At 32.7% G+C, this 15,195-nt stretch overlaps 1 protein-coding gene across 7 annotated transcripts in view; it reads left to right on the forward strand.

Moving 5' to 3' along the window:
* Positions 1 to 4,049, forward strand: part of LOC134725183 (galactoside alpha-(1,2)-fucosyltransferase 1-like) — a 28,525-nt gene extending 24,476 nt beyond the window's left edge. For all 7 annotated transcript variants that reach the window (XM_063588799.1, XM_063588800.1, XM_063588798.1 and 4 more), the window contains exon 3: positions 2,031 to 4,049. In XM_063588799.1, the coding sequence (XP_063444869.1) occupies positions 2,031 to 3,250 (1,220 nt within the window). In that variant the 3' untranslated portion in view covers positions 3,251 to 4,049. The remainder of the gene's footprint in view (positions 1 to 2,030) is intronic.
* Positions 4,050 to 15,195: the final 11,146 nt, after the last annotated feature.

The raw sequence follows: 15,195 nt of genomic DNA on the forward strand, positions 1-15,195 counted from the left end.
GCGCAATTTGGTTTGTGCTACGAAAACGTAAAACTTAAGAATGTCCTGCGACAAAGTGCAACTTAAGTCTCTGGTCAAAACCTTCGAACCACAACTGTTCGAGAGCTCTGATCGAGTCTGTCGAACGGCACACGCTATATCATTAATTCAATATATATTTTGACTTATATAATAACTTGTATAAAAGAGCAATTCTTGTCCCAAGACAATTAGTTAAATATGGTTAAGGTTAATAGGTTTATTGCAGAGACTAAGTAAGATGACAGATATTTTGAGGATATCGGTGTATTTAACGGTAATAAATTGACTAAAAAAAAGTGATATTTCAATCGTTTAACTGAATAAATGACCCAATGCAACATATTTTGGCATCGAACATCAATAAACAGACATGTGTTGTCGAAATGCGAATCTGATGAAGGAGTATTATTACTGTCAATGTTAAAATAACTATAAACAATTATATATAGTCATTTTAAGTGTCATTTTACCATAATAGCAGGTTTTATTAATTTTTACAGTGTGTTACCTTTAGCAATACTAGTCCGTTCGATCATTAATATGTTGTACAGTGTTTTTTTTTTTAAAGTGGCATATGATAATCGCTAATATATTTGAATAATAATACCATTACTATACTTAGCTTTTAATCCATCACACGTTTAATAGTAAAATTAACACCATTGAGGGAGTACATTATAAAGAAGTAGAACATTCACATGGATTTAACTCTAATTCTGATCATTGAGAAGCATGATATCTCTTAACTAGTAGTGTGTGATTTAAACGTTCATCTGACATTTGAAATGGAATCATGATCCCCCCAAAAAGCTAGCATACATGTATCTGACATCACTAACTTTTACATTAGGGAGCCTCCATTTTGTTTTCATTTTTTTGGGGGAGGGTAAGTCTAGGATCAAAATAAAAAATAAATAAAAAATGGGCCGGATGAACTATATTTTGAGAAGAAGGTTGATTTCAGAATGACGCGAGATTGCTGTTACCCAATGAGAAAATAGAAGTAAAGTAATTATATCAAAATAAGGATTGTCAATGAGAACAAAATCCACCTAAAACTAAGGAACAAAGTTTGGATGGCCGTGGTCAATCGATGTAAACAATTGCCACAATTGTCTTCAGCGCAATTCTAAAAGCTGCACAATATTTATGTAAAATATTTAACAAGATATAAATATATCACATATATGACTGAAAGAATAACAGGGAAACTAGATATACATTTGTATACGGGAAGTAGAAAAGGAAATTTACTGATGTTATTTTTGTCAAGGTACAATTTAAATTTATTATTGACATTGACATAAGACATTTAGATGGAGGTCCAACAAGGGAAAGATTAAGACTTTTCCATTTTTTTTAAAGTGCATTCGAAAATGTATAACATGAGTTCCAGATTATCTTGAATTATCAAATACAATTCAGTTATCTATGAACGATATGTTTTATTCACATCTGTCTACAGTTTCATCGTCTTGAACATTCATGAAATATTCGCCACTGGACGTTAAGTAACTAACAATCAATCAATCAATCAATCAGTCAATCAATCACGGGCACTTTTTTTTTCTGAAGATGACCTCCTTGTATATTAACTATTAAAGTTAAACGGAATATATCAGATGTAAGATAACGTTGAGAAGGGAACTATTGAATAACAGAATAACAGTTAAAAGAGAGAATATTATAATTTTTATAGGCTATTCCGTTTGCCTTTATTCATTTCTTCAATTTTATTGAAAAGTTTCAGCTCCGTATACTAGTAGTTTCAGCTGCATTTGGCTTTAATGGTTGCTAGGTAGTGTACTGCGACAAAAAAAAATAATGCAATTATACACATCTAGAATGATAAACCGCATTTGATAAACCTTTAAGTTTAATACGGGTTCCTTTCTGTAGTAAATTAATATTGTAAAATATACATATGTTTTATTCTGATATCGTGAATTTGTTTATTTATTATGTATACTTATATATATGAGACGTTAATTGTTTTAATTTTGTTTCAGGTATAGTGATCCCGTGTTTAACCTGTGCCTTTGTGTTGATGTTTTTAGTATTCCAGACAGACGTCAACAAATTCGAATTTTTTAAAGTCTTCGACTACCAGATTAAAAATATAACAAAACGTAACTCGACGAAAAACACTTCACTATTTTTTAAAGGAAACAACATTCCAGTTCAATCAAAAACAGTTAAAAATGAATCAACAGCAATAATACTCCTTAAACAAGCCAAATTTACCTTTACTACTAAAGGAAGAAATGAACCAACGACACGATCATTTCTGAAACAAACTAAATTAAATTTTCCTACTAAAGGAAAGACAATTTCTACAACTAAAGGAACGATAACTTCTACTTTAACTCCAGCTATCAGTGCAGTTAGAAACAATTCTAACAATAAAACACATTTTTTATGCCCATCATTCCTTGGCGGATTTGGAAACACGATGTTCCAATTGGCCACACACTTTGGTGTTGCAATGTCTAAAGGTATGCGGGTTATAGTTGCAAACAACTCGGAGTTAAATCGTGTTTTCAGACTTGAAGACATTGATATCAGGAATAATTTAGATATTTGTAAGACATTTATTTCCAGAGGAGAAAGACAGGGTTGCTCTTATGATAAAAATCTAGTGAACTTTAACAATTCTCAAAATATAAGACTAGGACAATATCTTCAGTCTTGGAAATATTTTTATGATTTTAGAAGTCAACTTAAAAAACAGTTCACATTTAGAGACCAGTTACTTCAGGAAGCAAGAATTAAAATAGTTCAAATAGTGAAACGATTCAATATAGGATCAAGAAGGGACGTCACTCTAATTGGTGTTCATGTACGCAGAGGAGACATGGTAAATAATTCATTTGGATATGATGTAGCAACACCAGAATATTTAACTAAAGCCGTGCAATACTATAAATCAAAATATAAGAATATAATATTTATTATATCGTCTCAAGACATTCCATGGACAAAGGCCAACATGCCAAATAACACAAACGTTGAATATTTAACTAGTCCGAAAAGGGAGATAATCGTAGCTACTTTATCATTATGTAACCATACCATAACAACAGTCGGTTCATTCGGTTGGTGGATAGGATGGCTTACAGGAGGAGAAGTGACGTATTTCAAATGGCCATCAAAAGAAGGATCTGGATTAAGAAAACAATACAGCAAAGATTATTCGGATTTTTACTACCCGGGATGGATTGGATTGTAAACGATATAAACTTCTGGATATATTATTACGGAAATATTTGAATTATGAGTATGCAATCCGAAACATTTTTGGTGACTAGAAAATATATGAAGTCAGCTTCGAGGCGCGTGATTTTATTTTGGTTCATTGATAACTGTTGAATTAAGATGTGAAACTTGAACCGTTAAGTGTCGGGATCTATCTATGCACCATCGTAAGAGGACGAAAGTATTGCATTCATACATGTAGATACGGTTATCACACCTCTCTTCTCAGAACAGTTGACTATTGCATTTTAAGAAAATATGCTTTTTTTAGGGGACGGTGTGTTGTTTTATCCATTTAAACATTTTTGCTTACCATAGTTATAAGTTGTTGTTGGGTTTTGCTAACCATAGTTATACGTTGTTGGTGGGTTTTTCTTACCATAGTTATACGTTGTTGGTGGGTTTTGCTTTCCATAGTTATAAGTATCTGTTACAGTAGGTGGGTTATCTCAGAATTCCATAGCCGGTGATAACATGCATGATTTACAAATAGCTAACACATTGTTTCAAGTTTTTACAAGCTGTGTCAGTATGTGCCTTTCTATGTGTGTTGGTTGTTTTGCTAAAAAAAAGTGGCATATCATAAATTGCATTATAAAAATGCATTCATTGAATCAGCCACGTCCACTAGCATTGAAATATTATGTATGTGTTCTAATTATAGTACAAGATGAGTTTTACGTCTTGCATTATATAACCAAGCATTTACAGTTTACAAAATTATTGTTGAAGTTATTTGTTATTTGATTAGAAATAAAGAATTCCAAAGAAAATACGTTGCTTTATTTTAAAACGTACATGTAGCATTCTTACCTGTTTTTACATTTCCTTAAAATATCTACTATTTTCTGTTGCATGCTTATTTCATTGAGTGTGAAGTCATTATTAGATCATGTATACTATCATCCGATAAGAGTAGACTAGTCCGACAAATAACCAATATGTCTGTCTCTTGGACTAGGGTACTTCGAAAGGAGGGTTATATACCTGACCTAATAATGACTTCATGGTTCAGCCAACAAGCAAGCTAACCAAAGATATTACCTTTGCCTACACACTCAATGACATCGGCTGTACATTGTAACAGTAGAACGACACTACTGATTTGGATAACCTTACGTTTGTCCTTCTACCTCGCCTTTTTATAGACATAGTGTATGTTTAATATTCTGTAAGAAGTCTGCGTTATATGGAGGACTTATACATGATCAGTGAAAGAACGTAAAGATTCTGATTCTATGAAAAATTAATAATCCCAAGATTTCCTCTATAACAAAAGGGTCAATTTCTCCACATACATATTTATAGAAAAATGCCTTTTTTTATGTACATCTGCTTTCGTCCCAAAAGGACTATACCAAGAGGACATTAACAATTCGGTTGAAACGAAACAACGACATGGAAAAAAAAAGACCACGTTAATTTAGAAAAAAACAAGTATACCAAACACTGTTGCTACTTATATCAATTAGAAAGATTGATATAGTTTAGCAAGAAACATCATGTGCAATAAGATGTTTATTGATGATAAACTGCAGAGGCGGATCCAGAACATTTCATAAAGAGGGAGTGGGCGCTCCAGTCATGCTGCAGTGATTCCCTATATAATCAACCATTTCTCTCTCACGAAAGCACCCCCTCCCCGGCCCCACCACTGGATCGCCTATGAACTATCTGACAGATAAGAAAGGAATAATTTCTAATGCCATTTTATATATTAAAAAAATCCCAAATAAACAGTGTCTCTGTGTGCATATACTATTCGGATGAATGGACCATGCATGGAATTAGGAATACAAAAAGCAAAATATATCATAATGTCGTTTGTCAAATTTCACTTTTGTAGCGAAAGGAAATGTTTTGTAAGTGTTTATCAGAGAAGGGGAAGGTAGTCTTAAAATTGATATTCATGTTTATATTGAAATGCAATCTCACTTCTAGTTTTATTAATACAAATTGCGTCATAATGTTGAGTTGTAGCCCTCAAGTTGGTAAAAAATCAAATCTTTGTCACTTTTTCTGTATACTATGAAATTGTATCATAGAAAAAAATAGTGTAAAATACTAAAATAACGATAACGTACTCAACAGTCAAGTCAGGTAGGTTGTGTTTCAAAAAAAATAAACAGTCAAGTCGGGTAGTATATGTTTGTAAAACTAAACAGTCAAGTCAGATAGTTCATGCTTGTATAAACTATACAGTCAAGTTAGGTAGGTTATTTTACGAACCTATCTATTTTACTATATCTTTTGATAATTTAATTTTGGAAGTTTTTCTAATTGGTTAAAATGTTTTGTCCATCAGCTCATACACATAACTTTGTGATTTGGCCGTGACGTCAAGCTTTTTTTCATAGAGTAAATGCAAAATCTTTTTCATCATTTAATGTAACACATTACATGCATTATGATCTTCGTGCCAATGAGACAACTATCATTCTTCATATAAGAACACACTATGAAAATCAGCTGACAATGATTAATTCATTTTACCTATGACATTGTCAAATCCCCTTCTAAGTTGCAGTGGTATAATAATAGGCCAACAAATATTATGTCATTGTATCGAACAAGCAAATAAATGTATATGTCGTTTAAGATGCACGGCTCGGTTGACCTTTCTGAACCAGAAACGACGTAGGAATAGACTCCTTGTCCTCTCTATAGGGGTTTTACCATGAAATAATACAACATAACACAACATAATTGCAAATTGTAATTATTGATACATGCATATAATGTTTTTGATGTATATGTTCCGGACCATATGAATATTTGGACCATACGTGTATTGTCTGAACGTTCGCGTATGGTCTGACCATATGAGTATTATACTCGTTTGGTTTTTAACGGGCCGAACCATATGCATATTTGGACCAAATAGGTATTTTTTTCAAATATGAAATAGAAACTTTTCAATAAAACAAATAAACTTTATCTAAAAAAAAATGATGGTGACATAAAATGTATTAATTTTACAATGCAAAGTCTACATAAACCTTAATTATAGATGCCACAGTCAGCTGATCTTAGTTTTCATCGCTAATTGTATTCTTGCATGTATGCTTTCGTTCTTATGTTGTACTGTTTTACCACTGTTAGGAAGAGGGTTGGAATTCAGCTAACATGTTGAACCCGCCACATTATTTATGTATGTGCCTGTCCCAAGTCATGAGCCTGTAATTCAGTGGTTGTCGTTTGTTTATGTTTTACATATTTGTTTTTTGTTCATTTTTTATACACAAATAAGGCTGTTGGTTTTCTCGTTTGAATTGTTTTACATTGTCTTATCGGGGCCTTTTATAGCTGACTATGCGGTATGGGCTTTGCTCATTGTTGAAGGCCGTACGGTGATCTATAGTTGTTAATGTTTGTGTCGTTTTAGTCTTTTGTGGATAGTTGTCTCATTTGCAATCATACCACATCTTTTTTTTTTTTTATATATTAGAATGACATTTACTTTCACACGAAGAGCTTTTTTGGACTTGCACGTCTTGGATGTGCACGAACGTTATCAGTTACACCTTTTGAATACGAGTGGCAAGCTCGCCTTCTTTGCAACTGCGTGCAGTGATATCGAGGTCTTGGGCCATTGCGATGTGTCTACGATGTTTTTAAGAAGCTCTAGATCTCCAATATATAACACAACTGCAGTATCCCATTTTCACAGATCAAATCAAATAAACTGTGATCATTGCCGGTGATGTCATCTACTTAATTCAAGAAACATGGTAAATCACTAGACCCGGTATACGTAAAGTACCAAACTTCCTTTTACAATATGTACATTTCATTTTGATATCTTATTGTACTTACAAATAGTGCGCAAAATTAACTGTGTGAAACTGCTTATTTATATTTAGTTAATCTTCTTTCTTATTAAAACTTATTAAAATGACATTTTTAATGACGTTAAAACTAGAAGGGTCATACCTCATGAAGAGTTTAAAAGTATTTTAAGTAACCGATTTGATTACCCCGACCGTACGCGTACGGTCGGACTTTACGCGTATAGTCGGACTATATAATTACATACCCATATGATCATGACCATACGCATATGGTCCAATTACTCATATTTTCCGGAACATATACATATATAGTTTCAATCATGAATAAACATTAGGGTCAAAACAACTTGATTTATCTGAGGCGAAGATAACAAATGTAAAAAAAAACTTACTTTATCTTACAAAAGACATACCATAAAATTGTGTGATCGTATGTTACACTTTAACACTTGATATAGCAAACGATTTAGATTACTTCCCTTAGACTATTAACAACTCACCAAGAGTTTAACTGATATAGAAATGCACATCTGAATCAGTTATGCACTAATTTAAATATCAGTTTCCGGAGATATCAAGTTGATTATATCACCAGAGAAATTTCTAAGGGAAGGAGGTATGTCAGGTAAGTGTTTTCACAAAATTCAAATTTGTGAACAAATTCAATAATTTTATTTCACTGGTTATGCTCTAAAAGAGGGACGAAAGATACCAAAGGGACAGCCAAACTCATAAATCTATAATAAACTGACAACGCCAAGGCTAAAAATGAAACAGACAAACAGACAAACAATAGTACACATGACACAACATAGAAAACTAAAGAATAAACAACACGAAAGTTACCTGATATAATAAACAATTTGGATTACTCTAGACTCCAAAGCTTTCTCTGTATCTTTGGGTTGGCTGTAATTTCTAGTTCAAACTAAATATCTACATCTTTGACACTTCAGATTTACATATTTACACTTTTTATTTCAAGTCCCTTCATTGATTTTTCCTTGTCTTGTCCTAATGTCTATCAAGAATCTATAAACCAAACAAATTCAACAATATCACAAAAACATTTATATGTCCATCGGAACTCAGCGGCATGTGATAAAACACTGACGTCACTATAATTTCTCAAATAAAATCAAAAAGATTTTTTTCCAATATGAAGAGTCAAGAATCGATTTTAGTGAAGCTTCTATAAATAAGCCCATGATAGGCGTATTGCCCTGGTTGAATTTGCTTCAGTGTATTTCTTGTTATCATAAGCCTTTTGGATGGTTTCTACTATCCGTTTTGAAATAGTATGTACATTAAGTGGTTTAAGTGGTTTATTTACAGGTAAACTAATTTTGAGTCGTTAGACATACACAATTCCTCCTTATTCCTGAAATAATATAAAAATGTTCTTTTCGGGAAAGCAATTTATTTTCCACCAAAGCTTGTATAAATATCTTTGTCATACATTGAACAGTTCTGTCTGGTATCGCTTATTAATCTCTAATAAAAAATTTAAAGAATCCTTGTTTTGAACAGTAATGTTTTCTTTACTAGCTTTAGCTTATGGATGTAACAACAACACATAAAAGAAGAAATGGCAATCAGAAAAACTGTTTTCTATATTGATTATGTTTGTCTTTTCAGGAGGTTAAACTCGAATTTTATTGTTAGAATCTCTAATTCCTTTTGTAAATCGCATTCAGGTACTAGTTTTACATTTGGAGGTCTTGGATTAAATAAATTGGTGTTGGCCGACTGGATTTTTTTTTCTACCGGGTGTAAAATTGAGAAAAAAAACACATTGACATATACCCTGCAACGGTTCTATATTGTTAACTTTTGTTAAATAGATTTGTAAAAAATCAGCTGCTTTAGTTGAAGATGCTAATTTGGATCAATGTTCCTTTCACGACACCAGGTCTGACATTTTCTGAACTTGGCTGAATATTTTTTTTGAGTGCAGCAGCGCCTAGGGCGGCAAGAAGTTTTTCAGTGTCTTTAAAAAAATCCTCCCTTTTTGAACGTTTTGTCAATAGTAGCAATGCAGTTGGTTTGAATAATTCTGTTTTCTACATATGAGAATACCCGTAACAAGTCAATACTATGATGTGTTTGAGCTTTCGAATTTGCAAATGGATTATAGGATTTCCGTTTGGAGTTTTCCTCGGAGTTCAGTAAATGTTTTTATTTTACTTTTTAAGGGTTTAAGGTTATCACTGGTTTTAAATCCTCCTTTTTATGGGTACAAGGCAAAACGTTCTGTAAAAATCCTTCATTAAACCCTCCTTTATATATTTTGCAGCACTTATTTTGTCTTATTTCTTTCTGTTCTGTATTTAGAAATTTTTAACCCACTGATTGTTATATTAATCCAATTAGGTTTACTTATTGTTAAATGTAAAGCACATGGTGGTTTTCAGCACAATATCTACACAAAGCTATTGATACGATGGTTTGGTCAGTCATAAATTATGGCTCGTCAATTTGGGGCACGAGATATTTCTCATGCACCACTGCAGTACAGAATCGCGCCATGCGTTTCTACATGGGTGTGGGTAAATATACCCCAAACGATGCTGTGTCAGGTGACATGGGCTGGAAACCACCATGTGTTAAACAGTGGACAAATACTTTTAGACACTGGTCCAAATGTACAAAAATGGACAATAATAGAATTAATTATAAAGTTTTTAAATGGTCAGTGATGAAAGGTAGTTGTAAATTAAAGAATTGGTGCTACAAAGTTATGGAGATGTTGAAATCATTTGATTTTGAAAGATATTGTAAAATAAATGAAAATTTTCTTGATAGTTATAGTATATCTCAGTTAGAAGAGAAAATGTTTGATAAATATAAAAAAGACTGGTGTACCAGATTTTTTTCATATAGTACCGGTTGTAAATTGAGAACATATAAACTTTTTAAACATACTTATAACACTGAGCAATATTTGCTACAAAAAATGCCACAGCTCCATCGTAGTGCTTTTTCAAAGTTTAGATGTGGACTGGTGTAGCACCATTAAAAATTGAAACTGGTCGATATGAAAGAAAAATTTAGACGAAAGAGTCTGTTTTAAATGCAATATTTTAGAGGATGAAAAACATGTACTTTTAAATTGTCCCTTGTATGAAGATCTTAGACATGCTCTTTTTATTGATATATTGTGTCATAATGATATGTTTTTAAACTTGTCTGATGAAGAAAAATTTATATATATGTTTAAAAATACCAATATGTGTAATATTGTTGCCAAAACCTGCAATAACATTTTAACAAGGAGAAACAGTATTTTATATCATTAATTACTGTATTTTTAGTATTTTATAAAATGAATAAGTATTATTTGTATTTTAATAGTCTCTCATAATTCTTTTAAGAATGGCACATACATGTATTTAATTGTTTTAACTATGTTTACTGTATAATTAATTTTATAATTGTATCTTGTTTTAATCATGTTGTATGTGGTGAGACTTTAATAAACTATTGAATCAGAATCTGAATCTATATTAATCCATTCTTTTTAAAAGCGGTTTAGATACCCCTACATGTATCTACATTTTTTTTTATTATAACATAATGTGACTGATGCTCTCTTTTGATTTCCTTAATTGATCTTCATTCGAACGAAAAGAAAAGTTTAATCCTGTTTATCATACCTTGTTAAAGAACTGCTCCTGTTCCCACCTCGTTTTAGAATCTCCAAAAAGAAAAACATATCGGTTTCCTGTCTGGTTTAATTTTCTGTCTTTTTACATGATATTAGTTATCAGAGGTACCAGGATTACAATCTAGTACGCCAAACGCGCGTTTCGTCTACATACGACTCATCAGTAACGCTCAAATCAAAATATTTATAAAGCCAAACACGTACAAAGTTGAAGAGCATTGAGGATCCAAAATTCCAAAAAATTGTGCCAAATACGGCTAAGGTAATCTATGTCTGGGATAAGAAAATCCTTAGTTTTGAGAAAAAAATCAAACTTTTGTTAACAGGAAATTTGTAAAATGACCACATTATTGATATTCATGTCAACACCGAAGAGTTGACTGTTGGGGTAGTGATAATCCAAAGAATTTTGACGTTTTAATGAAAGTTCTTTAATAAGTTTTGTAATTATTGGGTACTACACTTTAGGCAACAATTTCAATTGTTACTTTTCTTGGTTCTATCTTTATTGAACTTGACCAAACAAACCAGCTATAGTTCATTGATAGTTAACGTTAAATCAGTAAATGGAGGACTCAATATCTAATTCCTCCTAAAATGGTGTCTTCCAGTGCAGCTTTTCTACGTATCAAATGATTAAAAGCTCAACTTCAAGATACCTGGTCTACAGATTTTTTGAACTTTGCAAAAAATATCCCTTTTAATGTTATATTGACCTGAGATAAATATTCTAGTAAAGAACTAAGAGCGTGTTGCACATATTATGCAGACACATTCCCATTCTTTAAGCTATCTGTCCCTTATATGCAAGTTTTTCTATCCCATTGATTAAAGGTTTATGCAAACTATTTTTTCAGATAAATGCTTTAGTTCCATGTTTTTATGACGCAATGTAGACATCATATCATCTTAAGTTTGTTCCGATTATTGTTCGGCAAATTTGTCATGAACATACATGAAAACATACTTTATGTTCATCCTTGAACGCAGTCAGTTTAAATCATGTTTAAATTATCAGTCTTTCATACCGGAAAATGTATGATCTGATGAAGTCTGTTTGACCCTTTAAGTTTTAAAAATCATACGTGTTCAATGGCCATTCAAGAATTTTCTTCATATATTTACAACACATTTGTAAGTTATATGTTTCCAACTCTGAAATTTCCATTTCTAAGTAGCAACATTCCAGCAGCACACCGGCATACGGGGTATATATATATCTCCCAATTGATACGATATTCCCGCGCTAGCAATTCCTATCCTATCATGACTTTCTTGATAGAAGGTTGCTGCTCACAAGGAAGCTATTAAACCAAGAGTTCCAAATGGTGAAGTTGAAATCCTCCCTTCGTAAATTTTGCGGACGCTATCACGTGTTGGTTGACCGTTATGGAATAACCGTTTCACAATAGATATCGGATATGTGCCTTACGTCGTAACTACGATCCTCTTCCCTTTTATGAAAGTGACCTACCGAATTAGACTATTTAGCGGATTTGTTATCACATAAGTAATACGAAGGGTGCTACATGTGGAGCAGGATCTGATTACCCTTCCGGAGCACCTGAGATCACACCTAGTTTTTGGTGGGGTTCGTGTTGCTTATTCTTATTGTTTCTATGTTGTTTCATGTATACGATTGTTTGTCTGTTTGTCTTTTTCATTTTTAGCCATGGCGTTGTCAGTTTATTTTCGATTTATGGGTTTGACTGTCCCTCTGGTATCTTTCGTCCCTCTTTATATTATAATGTATTAGAAAAATATCGTTTGGATAAAGTATCATAGAATATAACTGCTAACATATAACTTATTTAAATAAGACGAGATTAGCTTAATGAGATAGCTTGAAAGCAGGTATGTTCTTGTAAATTTAAGGCGATGACTATTTTTAGCGCTATTTGAATATGTTCTTTATGAAACAAATCTCTTCACGTATAACATCCAACCATGTACGTGCACTTTGAACTTCGATGATTCTACCAAGAATGTCTGAGGAATATTGCTCATTAAAATTTTGACACAAACATATGGATATGTGAATGAACAGAACAAAGAAAAAAAAAAGACTTAGGAACAAGATGCTTCCTACATTTCCGTTATATTACATATTATAAAGATAAATAGAGAAAGAGAGAGAAGAACGAGGTCAATCACCACTGTTTGATGTGTTTCAGCTGTTGTTTTTGTCATTTGATAAGATACTTTTCGCTTTGAATTTTCACTTTGAGTTCGGTAGTTTATGTTGTTTTACTAATTATATATTAACTGTTTACAACACAATGAATTTGTGAAATACTAAGGTTTTTCTTCCTCAGGAATAGATTACCTTAGATGTATTTGGCAACACTTTATGAATTTGTTTTATCCTCAATGCTCTTCAACTTAGTACTTTTTTTGGCCTTTGAAACATTTTTTGTTCGAGCGTCACTGATGAGTCTTTTGTAGACATACACGCGTCTGACGTTACTATAAAACTTCAATCCTAGTTTCTATGATGAAATTGAGAATGGAAATGGGAGATGGTTCAAAGCAACAACCCGACCAGAAGACAACAGCCGAAGTCCACCAAAGGGTCTTCAATGTAGCGATCTTAACTTCCCCTATACCTCTAGCAAATGTAGAAAAAAAAACAAACGCACATACGCACAGTAAAACTCAGTTTATGAGAATTTCGAGTCCGATGTCAGAATATGAAACAAAAGAAAATAAATAAAATGTCAATAATACATAAAAAACAACAGACTTCTAGCAGTTACTGACATGCCAGCTCTAGACCACAGTTTAACTGATTAAAATATTATGTCCTCATCATATGATCATCAGGCATTATCTCTCCTGTTAGCGGTTTACTATTATATACCATAATGAAATATATGAGCAAATAACACGTGTCCTGCCAACAACTGGTTTTTGAATAAATGTGCTTAATTCCGATGCGAATATTATTGTTTTTGGCATCAATATCTGAGTTTTAATTTCGGTTGTATTTTTTCTCTCAGCTTTGAAATTTGTGGTTTTCTTTTTCTTGATTGAACGGAGGGATAAAATAATAAAGAAGCAGTATCAAACCATAGTCGAAGAAAAAAAAGATGACAGCATCGTCATGGTGAAAAAGAAGGACAGACAACCTAATCTTCTCAAAACACTTAACCGATCTGTGTGAACACTACATAAACCGGTATGGTGATAACAGTTGTTCATGACGCTTACCCATCTTAAATAATCTGAATTAATCATTTTCATCCATATTTAGTAACAAAGTACATGTATATAATAAAGGAGTAACATCAAGAGGAATTCGCCGGATTTGACATTGAAAAGCGTACAGTAGAGACAGCTTTCATTCGAACATTGAACGAGAATGATTTTCGTATTAAAGTCTTTCAACATCGGATTTTTTTTCTCCAAAAATAGTTATTTTTTTCCTCAAACTTCTTCTTTTTTATTTATTAAATATGGTTGATCATTATCTGGCAATATTAGCAATACTATCTAGCAAAAAGAAAGCAAAATGATCCCCATTTGCAGATGGTGTTTTTTGGGCAGTTACAAAAGTTTCATTAGACGACTGCATCTGGACCTAAATCATACATGTATGAATTGTAGTTTAAAATGATGAAAAATCCCTCCGTCTTTAACATACAAATATTCATATTTTAGATAATTTTATCGCAATTTTATCATTTTTTTCAAGAAATTCAACTTTCTGTTAATAAAACGCAATCAACATTTAAGTTTGCACTTGATTTGAAATCATGGTATTTTTTTTAAAAGGTTTAAATAATTTTTATGAAATAAATACCAAACAAGTACTAGAAAAAGACATTTTGTGTTAAGCTGGGGTCACACATTCACGATTTTTACTACCGTTCTTGACAGGACCATTCCCGATTTAAATTTATTTAAAGTCTGATCAAGATCCTGTGAATCGTGGATGGAAATTCAAACTGAAATTAAAATTTGTAAAAAAAAATAATTTGATCACGACAACAATCAGATAGTGTTCAGGAAGCACCGATATTCAACCGTTTCTAAGCGAATTAGTCCCGATAATCCCGTTCTGAATCCGCTTCTAATCCGATTTGTATTTTTCGCCAGGTAAAATTCGACCGAGTCTGTCACGACTGCGTCCCGACTCTACCGAATGTAATCCGACTTAGATTAGACAGTGACCAGACAGTGAACCGACGCTGACGGAAGTTATCCGTTCGAAAACTGTCGGCATATTCGGGATGATTAGGTACTGTCGGAACGTAATCCTATCACGGTCCGCTCTATCGCATTGCAAACGGCTTTGTCTGGTCTCAGTCGTATTGTATTCTGTATTTGTCGTGACTCTGACGTGGGTATCATTGACGAATTTCGTATAAATAACGGGACTGTTTCGGAACGATTTCGGCACAAAACGGTTCGCAATCGACAAGATCTGGATGCAATCTGGACTCAATCGGCAGAAAAACA

The sequence above is a fragment of the Mytilus trossulus genome, chromosome 7 (genome assembly GCF_036588685.1).
Source record: "Mytilus trossulus isolate FHL-02 chromosome 7, PNRI_Mtr1.1.1.hap1, whole genome shotgun sequence".
Classification (NCBI taxonomy): Eukaryota; Metazoa; Mollusca; class Bivalvia; order Mytilida; family Mytilidae; genus Mytilus; species Mytilus trossulus.